The sequence below is a fragment of the Rhamphochromis longiceps genome, linkage group LG23, assembly GCF_057381845.1.
Source record: "Rhamphochromis longiceps isolate RC_006_pf linkage group LG23, R_longiceps_female_GT1.1, whole genome shotgun sequence".
Taxonomy (NCBI): domain Eukaryota; kingdom Metazoa; phylum Chordata; class Actinopteri; order Cichliformes; family Cichlidae; genus Rhamphochromis; species Rhamphochromis longiceps.
Window position 1 is genome coordinate 19,650,188 of NC_140578.1, and position 27,206 is coordinate 19,677,393.

The 27,206-nt window shown below is 39.8% G+C and overlaps 3 protein-coding genes across 4 annotated transcripts; 1 reads left to right on the forward strand and 2 right to left on the reverse strand.

Annotated features, from left to right (window-relative positions):
* Window positions 1-2,100: 2,100 nt before the first annotated feature.
* On the reverse strand, window positions 2,101-10,268 carry sft2d2b (SFT2 domain containing 2b). The gene is made up of 8 exons (XM_085398807.1): window positions 10,052-10,268; window positions 8,317-8,406; window positions 8,147-8,232; window positions 7,923-8,004; window positions 6,784-6,819; window positions 6,636-6,694; window positions 6,514-6,543; window positions 2,101-4,056 (listed from the first exon to the last, which is right to left on the reverse strand). The coding sequence occupies exons 1-8, from the start codon at window positions 10,118-10,120 to the stop codon at window positions 4,020-4,022; spliced, it is 489 nt and encodes a 162-aa protein (XP_085254933.1). The 5' UTR covers window positions 10,121-10,268; the 3' UTR covers window positions 2,101-4,019.
* Window positions 10,269-10,338: 70 nt separating this feature from the next.
* Window positions 10,339-15,777, reverse strand: LOC146641779 (uncharacterized). The gene is made up of 5 exons (XM_085398547.1): window positions 15,736-15,777; window positions 14,445-15,140; window positions 11,735-11,959; window positions 11,548-11,646; window positions 10,339-11,114 (listed from the first exon to the last, which is right to left on the reverse strand). Exons 2-5 carry the CDS (start codon window positions 14,736-14,738, stop codon window positions 11,007-11,009), a joined length of 726 nt encoding a protein of 241 aa, XP_085254673.1. The 5' UTR covers window positions 14,739-15,140; window positions 15,736-15,777; the 3' UTR covers window positions 10,339-11,006.
* Window positions 15,778-15,824: 47 nt separating this feature from the next.
* On the forward strand, window positions 15,825-26,852 carry LOC146641780 (uncharacterized). 2 transcript variants are annotated; one of them, XM_085399010.1, is made up of 12 exons: window positions 15,825-15,933; window positions 17,105-17,307; window positions 18,073-18,141; window positions 20,861-20,953; window positions 21,041-21,139; window positions 21,222-21,345; window positions 21,437-21,737; window positions 21,831-21,877; window positions 22,734-22,846; window positions 23,051-23,564; window positions 24,627-25,082; window positions 25,191-26,852. In XM_085399010.1, exons 1-12 carry the CDS (start codon window positions 15,930-15,932, stop codon window positions 25,403-25,405), a joined length of 2,238 nt encoding a protein of 745 aa, XP_085255136.1. In that variant the 5' UTR covers window positions 15,825-15,929; the 3' UTR covers window positions 25,406-26,852. The 2 variants fall into 2 exon arrangements, with proteins under 2 accessions (XP_085255136.1, XP_085255135.1); XM_085399009.1 differs by having other exon boundaries at window positions 20,858-20,953; window positions 25,191-26,851.
* The last annotated feature ends 354 nt before the right edge of the window (window positions 26,853-27,206 follow it).

A 27,206-nucleotide genomic window follows, 5' to 3' on the forward strand; every position in this document is an offset into this window, starting at 1 on the left:
ACTTTTATTTTGACAGGCAAACTTGCTGTTTTTGATCTATGGCTCTGTGGTTCGTTAGTGTTTGCAGACAAATTGGCATCTTCCACGGGGAACTGTGGCAAACTGTGACCAAAGCAATCACAAGGTCTGTGCTGCAACACCATACATGTTTTCTGCAACCATTTTCACTTAACGACAGCCAAAAACCACTTTCTCGTCGATCAGAGTATACACAGTATAGTTAACAGGCAATCACCTTCCAATCTATAGGCCTTTATGTCTAGGCCTTGACTGATTTCTTTGCACATTTACGGAAAACAGAAATCTCTCACTCACAAAAATATTCAGACTAAAAAATGTAGCTACTTACTTATCTAGAAGCTGTCTGAAGTCCATTCATGAACCTTGCAAACAGATCGCTCTTTATGAAAATGATGTCTCTGCATGTCCAGAACGTGAGCTCTGATACTGGAAGCTCTGGTTTCTGTTTGGAGTTGGAGTTCTATTAACAAGTCACATTTTATTCTGCTTATGTAGAAAGCAAAAGTTTCTACTGGCTTGATTTCATTTACATACATTCATTAACAATGGATGTTGAATAAAAAGCAAGGACTCAGATAGCTGCTAGCTAAACCACCCATGGTTTGTATTCACCTGTGGCTTCTACAGGTGAATACAGCTGATGGGCTCCTAGATTGGTGAAACTTTGGTTTGATACTTGGTTAATTGATGATCTTGATAATCTAGTATTAGTATGGCTGCTCCAGTCTAGTAGCCAAAGTATCCTGTGGCATGAATGCTCCTGATGTGTTCATTGGACTGTTATTGTTAGATAGAGAACACAGTTGAGACATATGGTAAAGTGCTTGTGTTAATTAGACAATGTGAGGTTGTTAAAGGCACTTTTTGCTCAGGTAGATACAAGAACTAGTCCACTTACGATGCAGTAACAACTTTGAGGTGAGCACAGTGCCAACTGGCATGAACAACACTGCTGAATAACTTATGAGGGCTGGTACTTTTATCACAGGATTAATTGAAAAATGCTGGTAGTAAAGCAGCTACTCCTTTGTGTTGAAAGAAGCCATTTGAGAAGAACGTTAACTTTATTTATTCATCATGAAATGCACAGAAAAGGGGGTTGGAATATTCTCTGAACAGTTTCCTGAACGTGACATCAGCCGTCCATTTAATCAACCAATTAATCACCTAAAACGAAACAGGCGTCACTGGACCAATCGCCTCCCTGGCGCACGTTTAAATGTCATATGACAGTGTTGAAGAAAAACACCAGAAGCTGTTGAGAGCAGCATGTAATGGAGAATAGGTCAGATCCAAGTGGGGAACATCTGGAAAGACATCCGATATCTGGACAGTGCATGGAGCCTTAAAAAGGGAGTGTGTGCGTGTTTTAATCAGCAGGCAGTGACGGGTGGAGATTACAGGCTTTAGAGACTTAACTGGCATAAAACAGGGAGGCAGGTAAGGAGAGAACGCACATGCACGCACACGCGCAAGTTCATGAAGGGAAGTTTTTGTGTTGAGCTGAATGATATTCACGTAAGCAGTTTCTTAAATACAGAAGCATTTATTGAAATAAAATCAGTAACAATTTCACAGTTTAACACTGCAGACAGACAAAACAAATACAGTTTTAAAAGAGTTAAAGTTGCACTAAAACATTTTGGCTAAAAATATTTTAACCTCACAACCTTTAAAAGTGAAAATGCAAGTTAAATAAAGGTGACCTGTTCTGCTCTATTCCTATATTTAATCGGGGACTCTACTTAAGTAGATCTGCATGATTCAGTTCAAACCAAACCTGAAGAGGAAACATCCACAGCTGTACTGTTAGAAAACAAAGTATTCATAGCTGTCAAAGTCTTTACTTTTACATAGGTCTATGTTATTATTTGAAACCTCAGCCATATTTATTATGAGGGTCTGACGCTGTCATGGAACAGAAAATAAAGGAAAGCAGGAGAGGACCATGAAATCCATGACCAGTTTTAAAAGCAGCGTCCAGCATCTAAATTTCAGTCACAGCTCTGTAGTGTGGTTAAAAGTACTAAATGACCGTCTGTAAGGCAACGCAAATGAGGAAAACTAAATTCTGAAGGGTTGATAAACCCAAAAACAGCTGTTCCAAATCTCAATGAAACTAAAACACATCTGGAAAAACTTAATGGAGAGTGGATTTAAGTCATTTTAACTCTTTTTCAATGAAAGCATTGTTTACTCGTCCATACTGAAATAAAATGAAATGTTGGACTGCTGTTTATAGACTGTTTCAGTTAAATATCTGCGAACTCCGGGCCCAGACGAAGAAAGCAGCTCCTTAAATAAAGTCTAGAGGATAAATATGAAAACATTGACTCTTGGATGAGGAAAAATGTGCAAACCAATTTAAAAAGAAGCAGATAACCAAGTTCAAAGTGAGACGAAACAAAAGAGATTATGGGTTTTTTTTCACCTGAGAAAAAGTTTGTTCTAACACGTGAAACTCTATGACCAAGATTTGGTATTAAAATCATGTAATCCTGCAAAAAATTAAATATACAAATTACAGTAAAGAAGAAAACACTTTGACTTTTAAGGCAAAACATCCATTTAAAAAGTAAAATGATCAAAAGAAAAAGTGAGCGCACACCGTGTGGCGACAGAACGCTGATCCGTTTATGTGCAGCTGTGCTGGAAACAGCAACGAGTACCTAACATTTGATGCTCCTGAACGCAGTTGTGGCCACTATGGAAGCTTGTTTTCACCACTGAAAAAGACTTTATTAATGAATTGAAAATTAATTGCAAGTCAAAATTTCAGCTCATTAAGAAGTTGAAATTTAAAAATATGCAATTCTAGATTTTGAAATAATAACTTAGAGCTGCCTGTGATGGGTTCTTTTTTTTTGCAGTTATGAAAACGAGCTTCCACAGACCAGAGTTTGTTTCTGTCTTGCAACAGAAGCCAAAAACAATCAAAACAAAAAAAAAAAAATCAAATCTGCATCGCCCCCTGGAGACTTGGCAGTAGAAAGTCAAACTAAATATCTGGCAATGGTCTTTTTGTGAATGGAAAACTTAAGATGGGAATCAGATGAGCTGAATCAACAAACCCATACTGCACCTGAAATGTTAATTTGTTCAAATGTATGTAATGACTTCTTGCCACAGATACTGAGTTGGAAAGTGCTGTGATAACAACTTCAGGAAAATTGAAATTTTAGGACAAAAAACAAAACAGGAAGATGCGAACATCAGTAACACTTCAAATCAATATTAAAATGAGAAGAGAAACTCGTGGGACCTGGTTTATCTCACATGCTAATGCAGCTGCTTCACTGAATTTTAAACTCATGTAAGAAAATACTGAGTGTTTCTTCTTGAGTTTTTATTTTTTTAAATAAACATTTATTTTTGTCTTCAAGTCTTTATTGCCAGGAGAGCAGGTCAGACTCAAACCCTGGCCTCTGCATTTGGTATACGTCCTTTACTCTATATTAGAATAAAAGATTTATAAGGGGTTTACTGCCTGTTTTGATTGTTTGAATTATTAGTAATATGATTATCTACATAATATCCCCCCAAAAGCAAAGATTATTAAAGTTTTAATCATGTTTAGGTGATTTTTCTCATATTTCAGCTTAAAAAGATTTACTCAAATATTTTGCTGATGATTAAAATCATTGATTTCTGTTGACTAATTTACTAAACAAAGTTAAACTGTCACATTTTGATCTCAAACCCAGACGTCCAGCTCTACCAAAACAGTTTGATAATTATTCACTTAAGAGAATAGTTCAGTGAGTGAACACTTAGATCTGCATACAGCTGCATCAGATGCTGAAATAAACTGTTTCTTTACTGCTGAAAATAAATAGAAACCAATTAAAGGAATTCAGGCACTATGAACTCTCCAGCTGCATTATAAACTGTTAACAAAAGCCTAACATAAACGCACCACTACCACCATTAAGTATCCTGTGTCCTGATTGGTCAGACAGGTAGTGACTCAGAGGGGTGGGAGAACAGGGCGGGGCTTCCTAGATGCATAGTGAGAATAATTTTATGATGGCATCTCTGAAAATGAAAGAAGGAGAAAAAAAATGACACATAAAAGCATTGCAGATAAACACAAATGAACAAAACTACGCTGAAAAAAGTCCAGAAAAACTCCACTTTATTTTGCTTCAGTGCTTAAATGATCAGGTTCTGTCAGCAGCTATAATGACAGAGTTTCACACAGGAATACTTTATGGCTCCATTAGTGTTAGTCATAGCTGTAGTGTTTCTTTTATCTATAACAGAAATGGTAACATGATCTAACATGAATGGTACTGGCTGTGAAAACAAATCTGGAGTTCCACAAAGCTCTATCCAGGGGACACTACTTTTTCCCTCCACACATGCTTCCTTGTAGATCAAATTACAGATGACTACAAAATCTTATTTTGCTGTGTTTCCACTTACAACTACTTATTTATGTAAAATGGCCCGCCACCAGGCTTATGGTTAAAAAGGCTGAATAGGGGTAATTAACCCTTGATGCAGTTTTCTGAACTAAGTAGTTTCTGCCATAACCCCGCATTTCAGCCTTGCGTACAAAACAAAATGACTGTGTGTGCATCAGACATTAGTGATGCATAGAGAAGCTTAACTATCTATGAAGCTGTGTTTGGAAAAAGCCAGAACAGTTATCAAACCACATCTTTGAGATATACTGAGATGCAGTATATCAAAATGCATATTTAAGGGTAGAGGGGAGGAAAGCATTAAAGAGGCTTGTAGAAACGGTTTGGATTAACCTTGCTAATTCAATTTGCCCCATGCTGCATTTTGTTAGAGACATGATAATTGCAAGTGGGTTTAAATCTAGCTTAACAAAAAAAAAAAAAAAACATGGGTAATTACCACTGTTAAGTCGAGTATACAGAAAGGAAACATTGTTTTTAAACAGGGTACAGGCTGCACATAAATATGACCTGCATTTACTTAATAGCGAGCATGAAAACTGAAATTTTAAATACGAACCTGACATACAGAACCAAATGGTTGCAAACAACCTCGCTTCACCCTGGATCAGGATTTTAACGTTGATCAGAACTTTATGGAAAAGGTCTTTTGCTCCATGAGAAAAAACAAATCTCATGGACCTGCACTTACAAAATTCCTTGAAAATCTGGTGAAGTCCTGAATTTTCAGGCAAACTGAACATGTGTTTGACACCATGCAGTTTGCTTATACACCACATACAAGAGTAATATCCTGCCTCTGTGACAGAACTTAACTTTCTAACAGTTGGAGGAAAAATGGGTTCGTGTTTGACTTCAGCAACATATTTTAATCAGATATTTTTTTAGAATAATTTGACATGAATAGAAATATTGTGTGCAGGTCTTGAGTTTTTAAACTAAGGCCTCAGCCAAGCAGGCTTGAAATGTCTGACATGCAGACATTTCTGGCATTAAAAACCTCAATATGGTTGCTTTGATTGCTAGCATATTGCTGCAATTGCCCACAGCTTGCATGGTAAATGGACTGGTTCTTATAAATCGCTTTTCTAATCTGCTTGAGCTTTGAAATCATTTTATACAACTTGTATAAATTACCCATTGAGACACACATTTATACACAGTATCTTGCCCAAGGATCCTTTGGCATGCAGACTGGAGCAGCCAGAAATCGAACTACCAACCTTCCAAGTGGTAGCTCTACCTTGCATGCCAGCGCCAGTGCAAATGAAAGATTGAAAGTGAGCCATCTACATCTTCAGTTTCAAAGCAAAAGTTGTACTTTTCCAAATGTCTTAATTGCAACTTTTACTTTTAAGGGGAATGGTCTCCATTTTGAGTTTGCATCGCAGTTCTCTCGTTTCACTACTTCTGCTTCACTGTATGACTTTGTACAGGGAGTTTCATAAGGTTTATAAAGTTCAGAGTAACACGGCATAAAAACAACTTTGTTTCGGTAGCCGTGAATCAGAGGAACAAATTACAGCTTTTATACACTTCATGATAGAGTGTGGATTATTTATTATTCATTCTTCTTCATTATGTTATGCTTATCTGTCGTTTGAAAATGGATGACTCACCTACTGCAGACAAAGTGTATGTGCAGGCACAAACACAGTAATCTGAACCTGAAATATTATCATGGCTATTATCAACATATAAGTGTCCGGTGCTTTGAATGCTCAGTAAGAGCAGAAAGTTAAATTAAAAACTATCTTTTAACCAACCTCGTGCTTATGATGGGAAATTACAGTCAAATCAAAGCCTATCACGTTAACAAAGGGTCTATATATCAAAGATCTTTCCGCAGAAAGGTCAGCTACTGTAAAAAACTTGCTAGGAAACATTTCTACAATCAGAAATTTCACAGCAGCACATGTGCATGTAGTACAAGTTATTCACTTTAAAGGTTAATACTTTTTTTATGCCTTCGAACAAGCAAGACTAAAACCAAACCGCCCGTCGCCATCATGTTTTTATCTCCCGAGGAAACGCACACTAGTGAGATCAGGTGTGTTTGTCTTACCTGGCGAATGGGATGTATGAGAGGCCGTACCTGTGGGATACAGCAGCAGCAGTCAGAGAGGTAACAAACAGTAACACGTGTGTGTGTGTGTGTGTGTGTGTGTGTGTGTGTGTGTTTTCTACCAGGTGAAGGCCAGAAACTGCAGGATACAGAAGAGCAGAGCGAGGCCGTTGTTCTTCCACTGCAGAGACACAACAACACGAATCAAACACAAAAACAACACAACACGACTCGCTGCATCCAAACGTTTCATCGCAGTTTGTTTCTCACCCAGAACGCAGCACAGAGCGTCAGCACCAGACACACCTGCAGAGAGAGACAGTTTCACTCAGGTGGAGCTTACAGGTGAGTTTCAGCTACCTGTCGTTCATCAGGACGTCACGTGGCTTTTCCTGTAAATTCCTGTAAACTCAGTTTTTGGAGCATGTTTGGACAAATTATGAGAGAAATCCGCTTTATTAACATTGACAAAGCAAAAATGATTCACTCCGTGATTAAAAGATTGAATTGATCTTCATCATCTTCAGCTGTAACTTCATCTTCAGCCTTAACCTGGATACAGAGATTAGACACTTTAAACTAGATTTCATCCACAGTTAAATTTGCCAACGCAACACAAATGCAAAAAAAACCCCAAAAAAACAAAAAACAGATGAAAGCTACTTTAAGCTGCTCCCAGATTCACAGCAGGTAGATCCACATGTTTGATTTACTGAATAAACCTTATGGGATATGCCTCTCAGCCCACAATTGAACTACCTGTATATGTAAACTACTACACTACAGACCCACTAGAAACCTTAGACACACATAAATAAGGTAAATGCAAATGTGGATAAAAAAAAAAGACTGAAATGTAAAAGTTATACAGAGAGGATTATTAACCTGTTTTTATGCCCTCTACCTCTCACATTAGTCACACTGGTCAGGTTTTTATTTATCATTGTTTTAATGGTGTTTATTTTTGATTGGTTTTGTTGACTGATTTCACTGTGTTCTAAAATACTCCTGAACAAAAACTAGACTGGACTTCCCACAACCTCGGCACTGACTGGGGACCAGTTCATCTATAGCGCCAAGAATCAGTATCGGGCTTGAAATCCTACCATCGTGACAATCCTAGCTGGACCCCTGCTGTTTGTGTGTTCAGTTTCTTCCATCACTGTGTATTTGAGAAATTGCTCTAATTAAATCAACATGAGGACAGAATAATGAACATCTGGACTTCTTTAAGCTTCGTGAAGATGTCTCAACTTTCATCCAAGAGCTGAAGAAGCTTCTTGGATGAGAGGTGAAATCTACACGAAGCTTAAGTGAGTCCAGTAGCTTTCTTTTCAAGCTCCTTAGACTACCTTGATCTGGATGACTGAGAAACTTACAGACAATAATGAAAAGTTATTTGTTCTCACCAGCATGATGACGGTGGCGAGCACTCGCTCTTTAGCCCACATGGTCTTCAGCTGCCGGCACGGACCCATCAGGAACATGGTGCTGAAAAAGAAAAAGATTTCGTCAGTCAAAGCTCTGATTTCTACCACTAGAGGACGACGTTTCCCTTCATAAAAACACTGAAGTCAATACCGGCCCTCAGTGATGATGGGTAATGTAGTATCAGGTTAGGTCTGCTTATTACCTGGACAGAGCGCAGATGTTTCCCAGACTGTAGAGGACAGCGAACACAGCGAGACCAAAGCCAGGGACCCACAACAAGCAGGTACCCTGATAAAGGAAAACAGGAAGTCACCACAGCAAATCTTTTGTCATAGAAACAGTAAACACAGTCCAGGAGTGTCTTTTACTCACCAGGATGGAGCACACGACTCCTAAAACGAAGCAGATCAGGAAACCCTTCACCCGTGTCCCCCAGGACAGCGTCGATGCCTGATTGGCTCTCTGCACAGAATTTGTCGTCATTAGCATCATGATGATCTCACAGACTAAATGTTTGCTATTGATGTTTATTTTTTAGTTGGTGACTTTAGTATTAAAGGAGTTTAAATTGAAGATTGTATATTGACTCAGAATTCATGAAATTGACATTAAGAGTCTTTAGGTTATTCTTCTTTGTGTCAAAGGCAAGTAACTAAAAGCTTTAAAGTGAATGAAGACTAATAACAGCTGTTACTATTGTGACATTAAAGTGTAATATCTCAGAAACATTGTTCAACTAACATTTACTCTTCTTCAGTTAACCAAATTTAAACGGTTTTAGCACTTGTTTAGTGCAGGCGAGTCTAACACGGCACCAAAGCGTCCGATTCGACCCACTGGACGCTCATTCATCACTCCAGCTTTTCAATAAAAAGCACTTTTGTTCATTTTGTGGCGATGCTTGATGGAAATGTTTGGCAAGTTCAAACCACAAAACCACCACTAAAAAAAACAACTGAGGTAAAATAACATTGCCTTATTGGATAAAACAGACAAATTTTACCTGTTACTTAATTATTCAGCGAATCACAAATCTTAAAAAAATTGCAATAATATTGTATCGCAGGATTCCTGTTGATTCCCACCTTTAGTACCTGGGTTTAAAATCTCAGTTTTTCCACCTTTGCTGAGTCTGAAAAGGGAAAGTGACTCTTCACTAATCCTTTCAACTATTAATTTAAAAGATGATTAAGTGGGGAGGGTGTGGGAAAATGTGACACTTTAAACAGCTGCATATATTGACAATAGACAATAGAGTGTGGGAAACTGAGCTGTTTTAATTCTCAGGCCGTCAGGTGGATGAGGTGACAGGTGTTTTACTCTAATTTAAGGTTAGAGATTTTTTAAATCCTGGTTATGGTTCATGTGAGCGTGAGCAGAAACTTCCATATACTCTTTAATGAGGGAGGTCTGTTGTATTTGAGCTTATGTGGCCTAACAGTTAAAATGAGTGTGACAGCCCTGGTTCATGACAGCAGTGGTAGTCTATCCAACAGATGTCAATTTGATGATAATAAAAACACAATCCCGCCCCGAAATGCACATTTGCGAGCCTCTAAGTATTTCAAATGTGGAAGTTATTAATGCATTGACTTCCTTAAGTTACAACTGTCAAAGTTATTAACTATCAAAAGTAACTTTATTGCCTTACTTCTAGTGCAGTTTTATGATTTGTGCAGAGGTTAAACAGAAAGAAGCAGTAGTTTCGCCTGAATTAACTATACTTTACATGAACATTTGCTTTTATCTTATAACACCAAGTATGCCGAATTAAACACTATAGGTTCCTCTTCGTTATATATATTATCCATGTAATGATATCTATCTGAGAATAACCGGGACATTGAAGGAAAATTAAAATCGGTTCACTTCTCAGCCATGTTCTGCAGCGTGTTACTTTCTAAAAGCGCTTTTACGAAGGTTTACTCTGGATGAACATCACACATAATGTTTTCCCCTGGAGGTCCAAGTCACACTGGATCTAAAAGTACCATTTTGAAGTCTGTGAGTTCACACCTGGCTGAGTTATATCTGCAGATTCTGGCACTACGTCCGTTTTAACAGGTTAATTTAGCGAAACCAGCTAACCGGCTAAAAACAACATCACCTCCAGTATGCCGCTCCCATCTGCGTTCCCATCATCCTGCCCGCTCAAAACCTTCTTCAATTTATCCATGAACTCCTTTTGTTCTTCAATAAAGGCGATAAAACGCTTCTAAAATTTCCAGAAGCTTCCCAAGCGCTGGAAGTTTCAGGTGTTTTGGGGCGGTGAAGTTACACCGAAGAGAAGAGCACATCAACAGGTGCAGCACTTCCGCCTGCAGTACCGCCCCTGGCCACAATGCACACAAAGGAGGCGCTGTTTCCTTCAGTTCATTTATTGGTAGAGCTCGTTCAAAATTGATTACAGAGATAACTGAGTGATTATCCGCAAATAAAATATAGGAATATTCACACCAAAAGACAAATGAAATGATAAAATATAGAACAAGAAAAAAACAAATAAAAACCGAGCATAACAGACTAGCAGAAGAAACTATAATTAATTTTAGAAATAAAAAAAACCCAAACTTTTTCTAAGACTGAGAATTTGTTATGTCTGCACCATATTTTTCTCCTCGGACACAATTACATTTTATTTTAAAGTCATTACTGATTACTGTTAAAGTTGCCATAAAAAGAAGACAAAAAGAAAAAAACATACATGAGGTTATTTTGGTTGTTCTCCAGCTTCAGCGCTGGTCCTTTACTATATGACTTATTTGTATCACACTGAGACGATATGGGTGTTAAAACAGGGAATACACTCCCTTATTCTCAGGATAACCTGGTTGTTGAAGCCAGTGTGGCTCAAAATGGAGACAAATAAAAGACAGAGGATGTTTCCTTATATAAATACTGAGTGCTAATCTTTTTGTCTTTTAATCTATTAAATAACGTTTTGCGTCAAAAGTCAGGCTCCTCTTCTGATAATATTCTGAAAGACAATGATAAATTCACTGGGCTCTAATAAAGCGGTTATCCAATAAAGTCCAGTTTAACTGACATTTTTCTTGGTGATGTTAGGGGATTATGACCCTGCTGGAGCTCCAGTAAGATGGCTGTGGCATGGACACCTGAACGTGACATGTTGGACAGCACTGTTTCCTCCACAACCACTCCTCGATACACTGAGGAGAGAGAAGGCATGAGAGAGTACGTTACCATCATGGAGTCCTGGAGCACCAGCATGTAGAGGAACAAGACCATTGAGTCAAAAAGATGTCTTTGTAGTGGTTGCATCTTTTTCTCACTAATGAATGGCCTAAAATGTCTCAGAGGAAGACTGGACTAACATGTCTTTCATTTCTTACAAAATCTTAAAAAGGGGGAAATCAAACTTGTTTTAAACCTATTTTAGTGACTCTGTCATTGTATGAGTGTCTGCAGTCATCTACTTGACCTCTTCAGTGTCATCCACCTTAGACAGGGCCTTCATTGGACCTCTATAACCCTCCAGGGTCCATCTGTCTGTGCTGAGTTTACTTGTGACCCGTCTATAGTTGCCCAACTTTTAACGCAAGAAAAGGTTTATGTGTTGATGTTGTTGCTGGTATGTGCTACCTCTTTGTGGAAGGTGTGTGTGCACTGTAGCTCTCTGGTGCCGCCAGTGCCGTTATTTAAGTCGTTATGACAGATCAGACACACACTATAAGCATCGCTCTGGAACACACAAACAATTAAAGTCACAAAGAGCCTAAAAACACAATTTAATTTTGTCTTATAAAAATCGGGAAGTGCGTCTACACACCAGCGACATGACGTTACGTCTTCTGAACTGTCCCCGCCTCTCAGGTGGCACAACCTCGGGGATTGTGGTTATGAGAGATTGCCTGCGCTCTGAGGTGGGCACAGCGGCCTCCATAGGTGATGGAAGAAGGCGGCGGGAGGAAGAGCGACGCAACAAAACCCTCGCCGTCACCGGAGCCTGAGTGGACGAGTGGAGACGAGACAGCTGCATGGCCGACAGAGTGGACTGAAGACAAAAGATCAATTAATCAATCAAACTTGATGCAGGGAGCATAAACGCTAAATGCAATTCGAAGTAATTTACAGGCACAAAATGCTGAATACGAACTGCAAATATAGTATATAAGATCATAAAGCAAATTAAGGAGAAAAATATGACTAATAAAGTTAAAAAGTACACATTAAAGTCAATACTCACTATACAAAACTGAAGGATGATTTAAAAAACTGAAATGTCAGTGGACTGCTTATAATAAACATTTAACTCATTACTCTCTGTAAATATTTGCCTTCCTTCTTTCACACAGTTTATTTCTTTGTTTCTAATTTTTTTCTGCCGTTAAAAAAAGTCTTGAACAAACAAAAGACTCACTGATCCAGTTATCCCATTAACAAAAAACAAACAAGAACATGTACCTAAAAGCTCCATTAGCACCTCTGGGAGTCTTTACTTCCCCTATAACCAAACTGCAAGGCTGAAGCTTAGAAAACAGTAAACAAGACATTGGTTTATGGATGACAGAGTGTTCATGAGCTGTGAACACCCTGAAGACTGAAAGTATGACTGATATAAACTGATACAACTGGTTTGTAATGGTAACTGCATTAAAACGGGCACCATTTTCTCCTGATCATCCTTCACTACAATGTTATGAAAAAAGGAAAGAGCTAGATGATAAAGTCTTGAAACAAGATATCCATCAGTCTCCTACTCGCTAGCCACCTCCTCCAGGACCTCTGAGGGGGGAGCAAGGTGAATCCAAGACAACTCGAGGACAGACCATCTCCAACTTCTTTCTTCTGGTTGCAAATACCTGAATCCCCTCACCTATGAGGCGTCCAGGATGCATCATAACTCGATGTCCAAACTACCTCAACTGGCTTCTTTCAGTGTGCAGGAGTAGCAGCTCTGCTCTGATCCCCTGTCTCAAAGGGAGACCACAGCCATCAAAGGGAACTCGTATCTTCTGCTTCTATGTGAGATCTGATTCTTTTAACTCTTTTTTAACTGCAACAGACAAATACAGTGCCACCTCAGTGCAGACACTGCACCAATCTGACTGTCAATCACGTGCTCCTCTCTTCCCTGACTTGTAAACAAACCCTGATATAAACTCCTTCACTTTGGGCAGCAGCTCACACCTAATCCATAGTCGGAACCCATTACAACACATTATTGTGAACTCACGGTCCCTCCAAGAGAAGGATGAAGTCACTTTGATTACTGGCAAAATTTATCTCTCTAAAAATTATTGAGATACATGATGATACATCAAGACACACGTTTCACGATATTCCAACAACATGAGTAGGGTTATCTTGCACTGGATTACAAATTTCTAGAAGTTGTTTGTGACATTAACCCAAAAAAAGCACAGACAATGTAACCACAGTTAAATTACCACACTGGTTAAAGGGCAGACATTCTTAATGCATCATCGGTTGCCATCCACTGGAATCTAAGAGCAAGCCCGGCACATTTTCAATTCCAGAGTCCTATGATGCTCTCTTCCAGTTATTTTTCTTGTGATATGTGATTGTTGTATTTTTCAGGGTAAATTATATAGTGGTGCAGAAAAGTAAATGGCTGTGTTTACCTTGTGGGATGGACATGAAAGGTCTCCATGCTTGTCTGTTGGGTTTTTCTGGTAGCAGGCTAAGGATTTGTTCAAGTTGGAGGCAAATTAGATTAATTATTAGGTTCCTGCCAGGTACTCTGATAGTAGCTCTATGGATTCTGGATACAGTCTGAATACATCAAAAAATAGACCTCAGCTGGGAAGCTAAGGCTTAAGTAATGTTTGCCAGATATCATCCCAAGTTGTTCTTACCCAGTGTGCTCTGGGACTGCCACCAGGAGCATCAGATGCCCACACCAGTTTTCAGACTGAACTTCTTCTGGTAGCCTGAGCACTATATCTTATCTTTGAAAGCAAGACCAAAGACTGCATCAAAAAAACTCTTTGGCTCCAAGAATTTCCCAAATTCCCAAATGCCTGTGGACAAGATATTGCAATGCATGAATTCAATTCTCATTACCTTCCCCATCATGGCAAGACGGGAAGCAGGTCATGCACAAGTTAAAAGGAGCGACTGACCACTGTATCCCAATTAGACCGAGTATCCACACAGCCAGATGGCCATGACCGTCTGGACTAAATGACTCTTCCTGAATGATAAAGGAAATGAACTTTTTCTTGACCTTGAAGACAGCACTTGACAAAATGAACAAAATCTCAACAAACAACCTATTACTGTCTGCTCTTGAGCTTAGGACTGTATCACTAAGGAATGTTTCCAATTTTTAAGTATTTGAAGAACTTCTTGTGCTTAAGTTCCTGTGATTGACGACTTGTCCACAACAACATTTGAATCTTGATTATGGCTCAGCATATCAAAGAAGGCAAGCATTAATGACTACCCCTCCCTTTGACCACACACTACTGCACTTTACAGTTGGTCTGGAGTTGTACAGTTACTGGTGTTCTTACCGGACATGGCAGTGATGCTCGGCGGCCCGACTTTACCGCTGCCGGAGGCTCTGGGCTGCTTCTGCTTTTAAGTCTTCCTCCCTCTGACTCGTCATCTTCATCTTCTTCCTCTCCTACTTTACTCTGCTGTTCCCCTCCCCGGTACCGCTGCATCCAAGCGTTGAAAATCCTGGCATCTTCCTCATCATCATCCTCTTCCTCCTCATCCTCCTCCTGTTCCTTATCCTCTGCTGTTAGAGCAAATGGGTCCTCGGGGTCCGAAAATACTTCAGCTTCTTCTCTGTCAGGATCCATTACGAGGATATGTATGTTTACCCTTGTGGTGCAGAACACTACAGCAGCAACAAACAGACTGTTTCCTGATAAAACTGTGGTGTAAATCGTGAAAAAGCTACAAGCACACTTTGTTAAAAGCTACAATAAATTATTTCAATGAAGAAACAAGAAACACAGCGGCTCATTTCCAGCATTTGGCAACCAGACGGCCATAGAGGAGGCCAGCAGGAGCCGAGGAGCCTCCAAGGAACAGGCCTGACTGTCGACCTTTCTCCACCCCCCGCAGATCCATCCGAAGTCCACACAAAGTCCGGCCTCCAGCTCTTCCACATTCACTGCTGGTATTGTTTGTGTTTTCTGTATTTCGAGCGTCTCTTTGCTCTCTGTGCTGCTCTGGCCTGAAGCCTGTTAATCCAGCTACTGAAATCCAGGAGAGAGAGCAGGGAGATTACTGGACAGGCTTACAGGATCTGTGTCACTTCACTGCACCCCAGCTCTTTATTGATTAATGGTGTAATCAATCTGATAAATGTTGGAAACCAACACCAGCCCTGTGTGTTTTATTTTGGCTTAAAAAAAATTCTAATTAACAATATAATATTTTATAACAAATATTTAAGATGGAACATCCTGCACCTTTATCAATGTACTAAAATGTATTTAAATATATATTTTAAATAACTGAAAATGCCTCATATCAGTATTCATATCAGTATTTAAACATTAATTGTAATATTAAATTACAAACAGTTTAAGCTAATAATTTTTTTTAATTGTTAACATTTTTTCTTTAAAGTAATTATCAATATCAGATTTTGGATTTTAGTTAATTGATACAATTTTGTCCTAATCATGATTTTTGCTCTCTAACTCTTTATAGAATTAAATACAATCATATTAAATAAATAAAGTTTCTCAACTTGTTCAGGAGTGAACCTGCTGAGGAGGTAAAACGAGGATAAACTCTATTCTTAAGCACAAATAATGACCTTTGAGCCACACCTGTTCCACTCACCTGGATCACCGACGAAAATAAACCCCACTTCTACGCACGCGTGCACCGGATGTGTTTCTTTGGCTTTTCAAAAAAGGTTCCGGTATAAAGGGGGCGGAGCCGTCGGTAGCTGTAGTGTAAACAGTTAACCGTTAGCCTCTGTAGCTAACATTTTGGAAAAAATTGGGCTTACAGTGAGTGGGTTTGCACGCGGAATGGGTATGTGCTTACTACTCTGTTCTCTTATCGGTTATTTTGGTGCTCTTTAAAAATAAATCAGGATTTTTGTCTCTTTTGATAATTACCGAGCTATAGCCAGCTAGCACCAACTTGTGCGCATGCACCCATACTAACCAAACTCTATGCAAAAAATTTGCTTTTTAAATATGTTCTTAGTTTTTGAAACGTTAATCTTTATTGATTAGCCTCTACCAGCTGATAATAAGTCGATTGTAGCTACATTTTAATTCGGCGTATTTGTAACGCATCAAGCGTGGATTGCTTATGATAAAAGTCGTATATATCACTGATAGCAGATGGCTGCTTGTATTTTAACGGTATTTAAACTGTTAATTAGCAGCAGTTTGGCTGTCATGTAAGTCACTAATCCCTGTATTGCCAACAGTGCATTCACAATAGTAGAATAAGCTGTAATTCACCAACACACCAATCATTTAACGATCACTAATGTGACTAAAGGTAAACATGACACTCCAAGGTCTAAATAAAGCTATATTATATCAAACTGTGCCGATTTAAAACTATATATTGTAATTATTTAGATGTATTTAGTGCGGTTTTATTAAATGCATTCAGTCGATCATAAGCATTGACTTTTAAAATGCTGAGACTTTTTTTTTAAACAGAGTTTGGTAGCTTCTTTTGTCAGGCAAACTCCCAAGTTACATTTTTCAAACTTCTGAATTCTCTGGTTTAATCAGAAGATCTTCAACATCCTGAAATATTTCCACCTCATTTGTTTACTGATAACAGTTTGTCTGTTTATAAATTGTAATAATTATCAATATGATTAGGGTGTGGCCAAATTGGCACACCTTAATGAGCCTTTTTTTTTTAAATTTTATATGGGCACATCTCTAATTTACCTCCCCTGACAAACTAAAGTATGTTACATTCTGAGTTTCCTACATATTGTTACAGTTGCATTAAGTAAATGGTAAATGACCTGTATTTATATAGCGCTTTACTAGTCCCTAAGGACCCCAAAGCGCTTTACATATCCAGTCATCCACCCATTCACACACACATTAAGTCACTGTAAGTAAGAATAACATTAGAGTCCTGGTTGGTGTGGGTGCAGCAGCTCCTGACACTGACCCAGATAAGTGATGCTTCCTGCTCTGACATGTCAACCTGTCCTCTCCGGCAGCTTCCCTCCTCTCCCTCTCCTCCCTGCGTCTCCTCGTCCCGCCTCTCCGCCTGCTAACAGCGGCGATGTGGCAGGTCGCACGGCACGAAATGGTGAGGCATTATGGGATGCTGGAGGACTTTGTTTCCCTGGTGACTGAGGCCGTCCCGCAACTGCTGACGGACAGACAGAGGTGTCTGCTGCTGCTGGCTCTGAGGGCAAAGGTTGGTGTTTTGCAAGGAGAGAATGTAACACCTGAATTTGAAGGTTTCATGCACTATCCAATAGTTCCCTTTTCCCACCTGTTTTTAACACATTATGTTGGCTGGATAAGGAATAACAACTTTAAGTGTTAATTAAATCTTTACCACACCTGGTGTAAATGATGTATATGTCATGCATGCTGTACAACATCTGAGAGAGGAGCCTATAATCTGTGTGCCTGGGTATTAGTATAATAGCAACAAAGATACTGATGCAATTTTCATCTCCAAGTGACCTTCGATATTAAAAATAAATAAAGCTTCTGAACAAGTGATGAAATATAGTAAGTGTCGGAAGTCTTTATCAAGATGGTTGCATACTGGCTAGACTTTACTTAAAGGTTCCTCTTGTGCTGCAGAGTGCCTGTTCTGTAGTAGAAAACCCCCAAAGTCCCCAGAATGGTTTTATATTAACATTGATAATTCCTAGTTTCCACAGTGTTTAGAGGACGAAACAGTTACAGGAACTCAGGAAAGTTCATGCACAAGTGTTAGATAAGCAATGTAAATGTAATAAATAGGGGGGGGGGGGGGGGTTCTCCGTGGTGTTCCTCAGGGTTCTGTTCTTGGTTCATTTGAATTTCATTTGAGTTATTTTATAGTTAGGTATATCAACAAATGTTAAAATCTAAACTTTAAACAAAATAGAGTGTGTTACTTTTCCTTTTTAACATTGAAGGGACATGTCAGATTATGTTGTTGTTTGTTGTTGTTTTTTTTCTTTAGGTCACGTTGTCAGAACCAAAATCAGCTGCCATCCATTCCCACCTAGACAGGATCCACTCTGAGGCAACGGTGAGACCACAAGTAATTCAGACTATGACTGTGTCTAAAAATTATTTTTATTCAAACTGTTTCCTGTGATTTCAGTAAAGGATTCAACATGAAAAGTCACTTAACTGGAAGCAATTGATTAAATCCTTTATTTCATGACAAAATCAAAAGAAAACCATGTTAATAGTGAGTGTGTGTCTACAGCTCTTCAGCTTGTTAAATGTTTGAGCAGCACTAAATCGGGACCTTTCTCAAAAAAAATAATGACTTGAAATTCTCTCATTTAATACCAAAAGCATCTCTTTGCTCTCTGTGCTGCTCTGGCCTGAAGCCTGTTAACCCAGCTACTGAAGCCCAGGAGAGAGAGCAGGGAGATTACTGGACAGGCTTACAGGATCTGTGTCACTTCACTGCACCCCAGCTCTTTATTGATTAATGGTGTAATCAATCTGATAAATGTTGGAAACTAACACCAGCCCTGTGTGTTTTATTTTGGCTTTTAAAAAAAATCAAATCAAATCTAATTAACAATATAATATTTTATAACAAATATTTAAGATGGAACATCCTGCACCTTTATCAGTGCACTAAAATGTATTTAAATATATATTTTAAATAACTGAAAATGCCTCATATCAGTATTTATTTTACATTTTTTTAAACATTAATTGTAATATTAAATTACAAACAGTTTAAGCTAATAATTTTTTTTAATATGTTAAAAAGCAGTGAATCATTAATGCAGCACATTTCAATATTTCCTCCTTTAAATGAATTGCTATGACGTTTTCGTGCTTTCAGTCGTCCATATCTAAACTTTGATTGTACAATTGGTCTTCATGACATCAACCATGTCGTTGTTCTCCATTATCAGTTGAACTTCTGCTGCCTTTCATGCAGTCATGTGAGAAAATTAGGACACCCCATTAAATAATCTGCTCTTTATTAAGTAATGTTCATATAACAATGTCCAATCATGTTTTCATGTATTACTGGAAAAGAAAGTGACTTAGTTGCAATTAAACAACAACAACAAAAAATTACACATTTAAAAAACAAATGTGAACAAAAATGTGTATTTTAATGGAGGACAAAGTTAGGACACCCTACCCCCTAATAACTAGTGTTGCCCCGTTTGGCTGATATAACTTCAGTGAGACGCCTTTTACCAGTCTCTGACATCGATCAAAAGCAAGTTTGGTTCACTCCTCAATGCAGAATTCTTTCAGCTGTGAGATGTTTGGGGGTTTTCTGGCATGTACAGTCTGTTTTAAGTCACCCCACGTGACATGCAACGTCATGTTGCAGTGTCCAGTTCCGCTTCAGCTTTAATGTTTTTTTACAGATGGTTTCACATGTTCTTCAAGCACCCTCTGATACACACAATTCATGATGGATTCTATGATGGTGAGCTGGCCAGGTGCTGCTGCAGCAAAGCATCCCCAAACTACAATACTGCCACCTCCATGCTTCACAGTTGGTATGACGTTCTTTTCTTGGAAGACTGTGTTTGGTTTATGCCAAACATGTCTACTGTTCTGGTGTCTAAATGATTCAGTTTTAGACCCATCTGTCCAAAGAATATTATTCCAGAAGTCATGGTCTTTGTCTACATTCACTCTGGCAAACTTCAGTCTGCCCTTAATGTTTCTCTTAGTGAGCAAAGGTTTCCTCCTTGCACACTTCCCATGAAAGTCAAACTTGTGTAGTCTCTTTCTGATAGTAGAGTCATCCACTTTCACGTTGACAGTAGCCAGAGCCTGCTGTAGTTCCTATGATGACATTTTTGGGATTTTTGATGACTTCTTTGGGCGTCTGCTCCGCGGGTGAATATGCTTGGACGGCCAGACCTGGGCATGGTGGCAGTTGTTTTGAATGTCCTCCACTTGTAAACAATTTTCCAGATGGTGGAATGGCTGATGTCAAATTCTTTTGAGATCTTTTTGAATCCCTTACCAGACTCATAAGCGGACACAATTTTCTTTCTGAGGGCATCAGACGGCTCTTAGATCTCACCATGGTGCTCACTTCAACACTTCAACAGTCAGGAGACCACCAAACTAAATCTGAGGTTTAAATAGGCAAGGCTCCTTTAAAATGATGGTTAAAGATTTACTGATCATGTGCACCTGACGTGATACACCTGTGTGTGATTTTAACCATTTTAAGTGGGATAACGGGTGGGGTGTCCTAATTTATTCCACACCAGAAATTGTTTTTTAAATTACATTTCACATAAAGTTTTAAAAAGGCTTTTCTTATTTTTAATTGTTTAGTTATATTATTTGGATCCCTCAGTATCATTAAAATTCATATTAAATCTCCATATGTCCAAATATATTTTAAAATATACAGGCTTTCATAGGGTGTCCTAATTTTCTCACATGACTGTATTAGCATTACCATAAGAAAACGTATGGTAATGCATACCATATACCGAGACATTATTTTAGGAAAAAATATTTAATGGTTTCTTCCTGTGCTCATTTGGCCAAGAATTAACAGCTAGAATCAACAATGGAAACGAGTCTTAGAAAATGACAAGAAATAAGCAGAAAAATTATTATTAGAAAAATTATTAAGCAGAAAAATTCTTGGAGACTAATAAAAACTAGCATCATTAATGATACGACCACCCATAAAATTATAACTAGAAAAATAATAGTAACTATTGGCTGATGTCCTCAGTTGTTGCTGAAAATAAAAGTTTCTTTTTGTGTCTCGTCTGTTCTCTCAGCAGCTGGATGAAGACGTAAGCGAATGCTGGTCTGCTTTGTTGATGCTCACCGACAAATTGATAAAGAGTCCAGACAATTCTCAACGCCTCCTACAGGTCAGAGCTGCCACCTTGAATTATCAGCTTCACACAAAGCTTCATCATTCAATCCGTCCATCGTTCACCTCTGTGCTTGTCTTCCAGGAGGTGTTTGACCAGAGGTTTGACTCCGCCCTCCAGTCCCTCATATCTGACTTCCTGTCCAGGATCGAGCAGCTCTTTCCTGTTCCCGACTTCAAACAGGTGATCAGTAAAACCTTGAACAGTCAATCTAGTAATTCTGCTGTATTTCATTTTCATTTATGTGGCCATTCATCCATCTCAGGCTGCCTCCTGGTTCGATGCTGCCCCCTCTGGGCTGGAGGACTGTCTGCAGAAGGCGGACAAGGATGATCTGAGGGAGCTGCTGACCAATCAGACCTGTTTACAGGGACAGTCACTGGCGACAGGTAAATAAGTAATCAAGAACTAATCAAATTAAATGAGAATCGGACTCAGTTTTGCTGATCTTTAATGTTTTGGCGGGGGGTTATTTCTTAGTGGGTTGTGATACAGAGGAGACCCTCCTGTCTGTGTGGTCCCACCCCCTTTTCACTAAACTGCTCAATCCCAACCCTCCTCCACCTGAAACGGAGATCCAATCAGATGTGCTACCTGAGGTTAGTAGCCCCTTGCAGCTGGATGTGGAGCTGGTGAAGGTGGAGGTGGTGGTGATAACAGAGGACGAGCAGGAAGAGATCGAGGAGACTGTGATTGGTTCAGAGCTGGAGGCGTCCAATGAGAGCTCGGCAGCAGTCGGCAATGAATGTGTAGTCACACCTGTGGTTGTGGAGGTGGACAGGTGAGACCTTTTTTTGTTTGTTTGTTTTTTAAATAATCCTGGATCCCTCAGAGTCCTCAGAGCTTGAAAATATAACCAGCTTTTGCTTGTCAGGTTGAGGGACTCATGTGGAGACATTGTCAACCAATCAGAAGACACAGGTAACACACACACACACATGCGCGTAGATATAAGCTGTGTCCCAATTCCTAGGCCACATCCTTTGGCAGCCACATTTGTAGGCCGTTTACATCACAGCCAGACTTGAAAGTTGGGTCGGGTGTATCATTCGTAGCCCAACCTATCCCAGAATTCATAGCGCGGCCCAGCCAATTCCCATTTCCAACAATGGCGGCAGCTACTTAGTTTTAATATGACTCTTTCTGGGTTAGAAAATAAACTTTTAAGGTATTTTCAGGTGAGAATGTAGCTGTGTAAACTTCAAATATTTGCTTGGTTTATCGAGACATCACATATTTGCAAATATGCTCCGACGTTTTCTGAGACGTCTGTTATCCACCAACTCGATAGCTGACCGGGAGGTCAAGGCTCACTAGAGCCGGTGAGAACAGTGGACTCCGGCACATTGTTTCTAGACCCTGCACGGTCTTTCGCTACTCAGGTTAAACATGATATATAAGTTATTAAATAACTTTAAAAAGTTATTGTTTGGCTTTTTTCAGTATTTTATTTGTTCCTGAGTAAATCGGTTTGGCTGACATTAGTTATAGTTTTCACACAGCTGAATAAATGTCAAACAGAAAACTGATTAAACAGAAGCGTGAGATGGTCGAGAATGTACTCTAATGTCCTGTTATAATTTAGATAGCAAGGAGTTTATTGAACTCCACTGAGAAAGCTGGTGATGCAAATCTGAAGGCTAGACCGTCCTATTTCACAGGACCCGGCCCACGTAGACCACGAAGGCCGGGTCCTTCAAAGGATGCGGCCTAAGAATTGTGACAAAGCTATAGAAACTGAACTAGTCATTAAAGCTTCCTGTCTTTCTTCAATCAGATCTCTCCTGCTCAGAGGTCACAGCTAATGCTCTGCACAGCATTTCCCACAATTCCCAGCGTGTGGCTCACAAGTGTCCTCATTGTGGCAAATGTTTCATCTACCGCTCACAGGTACTGTGTCAGTGTCTCAGTGTGGCATGACAGTAACTATATGGTCACTTTTTTGTCTGTTTGAGCAAAAAAAGTATCTTAAAATAAATCAATAAGACCACACATAAAAATGAAAACACATTTATTTATTTTAAATTTAAAAAAATATATATATATACATCATATATGCATCACTCCCTTAGATGTTTGTCTGACTGTCTGCAGGTGATCCGACACCTACGCACTAACAGGTCCTGCGGTTCGGCCTTAACGACATCCGTGCTCGAACAGACTCAACCTGGCGGCGCTGACAAAGAGCCCTGCCTCCCTCAGAATAGGCCCCCTCCCCGACCCGTCAGGTCTCTGTCCTGCTTCCAGTGCAACGCCATGTTCAAGACCAAAGCCGAGCTGCTGTCGCACCAGCGCACACACCGGGCCCGCCCCATCTACCACTGCGTCCAGTGCGACAAGGAGTTCCACCATCTATCCAGCCTGACCAATCACAAGCAGACACACCTGGACAAGGGAGGTTTCACCTGCAGCCGGTGTAACAAGGTGTTCGAGTCGGCCAAGGACAGGGACGCCCATCGGCTGCAGCACCGGCTGCCCGACCTCACCTGCACGATGTGTGACCAGACGTTCAGCTCACAGACGCGGCTGCTGCGACACCTGCAGACGCACTCGGTGGAGGGGGCGAAGCTCCGCTACAACTGCCGCTTCTGTGACCAGACCTTCTCAGGTAGACCACTGAAAGCGGTGAACCCCACTAACTCAGAGCACTTTCCACGGGCTCATTGACCTCTGCAGCTTAGCAGCAGATCTGGTTTTAAAAGCTCAGCGAGGCGGCTGTGTGTGTTTGACTCACTCGGTGAGCAGCAAACAGCAGGTTCACATCAAGTTCATCTGAGTCAGCCCTCTGTTAAAGATGTTTCTGGGAAAAAGGATGACGGTGGAACAAAACATTGCTGTTGAGCTGCTGCTCTAAAACAGTCAAGAGTCTGATGCTTTCATTATTTTCCTTTATAATTATTTTCCATTTCAGAGCTACAACACAATGTTAAAAAACAAAAAGCCTGCTCATCAACAACCGTCATCATCTGAAAATTTATTTTCAAAGAAAGAATAATTATTTTTCATCCTATTAACCCTGAAGCGACAAAAATACTTGGCGAAATAATCGAGCGCTATACTTTTTATTTTTTTACTTTTCCTCACACCTGCTCAGGTTTTGCAGTCACATGATTGTTAACCATGTACTGTTAACCTGCCCGCTGTTTTCTTCCCTCCCCCTGGTAACCGTGTGCTAGGGAAAAAACATGAAAACCATCTCAAAGAGGTATTACACAGCGAGTCGTCAGTGTTTTGGTCACTAGCACTTTGCTGCCAGCTGCTGTAAAACAAACACGTGAACAGAGCCTATAGAGAATTTGTAGAGCTCATCTTGGGAAAGTAAAACATTTTCAGATCATAATTCACATTGTAAAAGCAGCTGCAGGATTTAGGAAAGGGTTTCATTACATCCAGTGTGGTGGCAGCTCTCGATGCACATCTGATTTTTACGCAAAAAGGAAACAACACAAGCTTAATGAACAAAATGGCATTTATACTCACTGTCATTTTATTAGATACACCTTATCAGTCCTGCGTCCAGTCCTTGTTTCTTATTTCTGTGTTGCGCAGATTGAACAGAGGTGATGAAAACATTCCTTGGAGATCCTGATCCATGCTGGCACACATCCATGATGTGAGTCTCCTTTTCCCAGAGGACGTTAAACATGTGTTTAAATGTTTGTGTCTCCAGGGGTGACCCAGCTTCGTATCCACCAGCGCACACACACCTTCCGCACGTACCAGTGCGACCTGTGCAGCAAGACGTACGGCTCGCTCACCGGCCTGCAGTCCCACCGGGCGACCCACACCGCTGAGAGCCGCTTCCTGTGCTCGCAGTGCGGCAAGCGCTTCAAGACCCGCGATGGTCTGGAGGGCCACCTGAGGACACACACTGGGGAGCGGCCCTACCGCTGCCCCTACTGCTCCAAAGACTTCACCGCGCTCGCTGGCCTCAACGTGCACGTGCGGCGGCACACCGGGGAGCGGCCGTACGTGTGCACGGTGTGCGGTAAAGGCTGGCCGTCCGGCGGTGACCTGCAGAAACACATGAGGACGCACACGGGCGAGCGGCCCTATGTCTGCCAGGACTGCGGGAAGGCCTTCTCCATTTCCTGTCACCTAACTGAACACCGGAGGATACACACAGGTAAGACAGGAAGCTGGTCACATGATCACGGTACACAAAGATATGCTGTCGTAACTCCAGATGGTTTGGTGCCGGTTCTGAACCCGCGCCTCTCGGTCTGTTTTCCAGGAGAGAAGCCGTTCTCGTGTCCGGAGTGCGGGAAATGTTTACGGAGGAAGTTTGACCTGAAGAAACACATGTTGTCCCACAGCAACATCCGTCCCTACGCCTGCACCTTCTGCACCAAGAGCTACACCCGAAAAACTCACCTGAACAGACACCTGCTCACACACCGGACTGCCGACAGCGAGGTGGTGGCGGTGCAGGTGGTCGAGGAACCCTGAGGATGTGCTTAAATCAGAACTGTGCGCGTTGTACGAGTTTCATGCGTTCATTCCTGCAGTGAGTGAATCGATCGCAGATTCCCGAGTCTGAGTCGACTTGTGGTGATGCAGTTTGAGGTGGGAGCAGGTGATCTGCGTGGATCTGATTTACAGGCAAAACTAACAGCTGGAAACAACAGAAAGCAGTTCTGCAACTTCAGCTGATGAAGCGAGTTTGATCATTCATTCACGAATCAAAGAAACTTTATTTTGAATGTTTATTAATATTTTATTTGTATTTTTTTAATACTTAAAACATATTTTATTGATGTGTTTTTATTGACATGCTCTCATTTACGTTTTTCTTACATTCAAACATTTTTATTTTACTATAAATGGAAAAAATCTTCAAATGTATGAAAAATGTAAATGACAACACAATCGACTGCTCACCTGAATACACAAGGTCAAAAATCAATCAAGTTGAAAACACATAAGTATTATTTCATAAAAGTATTAATTAATTATTAAAAAACAGTAATTAGGTAATCATGCTCAAGATTTATAGAAATAATAATAAATAAATACTAATTAATAACAATGAGCATAATAAATATTTTACATGACATTTATTTTTAATATTTTGTGAATGACATGAAATATAAAAGTAAATGTTTCACTCTTAAGTCTCGACTAAGTTAGCAAAAATGTCAGTAATGTATAAATAAATAATGGAGTATAAATTTTTTTAATGTTTAAAAAGGTAAATATAAAACATGGAACATAGTAAATTTTTAACATTGCAGGTAAAAACTTGATTCATTCAAATTCAGTATTGATAAAGTAAATTTCTGGTCTCTCATTTTGTATTGAAACTAAATTTCACTCAGTTTCCAGCTGTTGGTCAAAAAACGTCAGATTTTTCTAAAGTTTTACAAAGAAAATTCAAATATTTGCCGCTCAGTTCACAGCTGCATCACCGCAAGCTTTACTGATGAGCAGCGGAGCTGAATACGCTGTCCTGTTAGTGGAGTAAGTCCAGGGTCCGTTGCTTCAGGTGCTGTTGGTAGTAAATATAATGAATGACTGTTTTCTTGTACAGTGACACGTTACATTACTACATCACTAATCTGTTAGTTTCACATTGGTGGGAAGCGCTTACACTAATAGGATAATAAAAGGCCATTTTTTTCATGATTTTGACTTAAAAAGATGTTAAATTCTTATTTTTGGTGATCTTAAACGTGAACATTGCAGACCCTGAGGTCGACTGGAGCACGTTAATGTTTACTCTGCTGTTAAACAAAGTGTTTAATCAATTTGTGTCACTGACTCTGTTTACATGTACAAAAATTGTTCCAGCCTTTGTCCTTAATCTGAAATATACACCAAACTACAAACCTCTTTGTTTGTCTATCTGTAGTTGGTATTATTATGTGGTATAACAAGATCAACCCAAACAAGTTTTTAAAGTTTTCAGCTGTCTGAACTCAGCCTTCATTTATCAGTCCTCCAACAGTCTTCTTGGTAAGTTCAGTTTTTCATATTTATACAAAAAAATCATCTGTTCTGTATTGTGCCATAACTAGTTGAGCACAGCAAGGAACGGGGCTCCACCTTGTGGCACTTTTCAGCAATTGTGCTCTACTTTGTTAAATTATAAAGAATGGAGATAACTAAATCGGGGAAATTAAACAACCAAAATCTTGTCTTCTCACCCAAAACACTTAGCCTCTAAGGCAGGAATACACACACACAATCTGAAACACCAAATCTGAGTCTAAATAACAGAGCATCTTCAATGGGTCCCTTATCCTGCCAA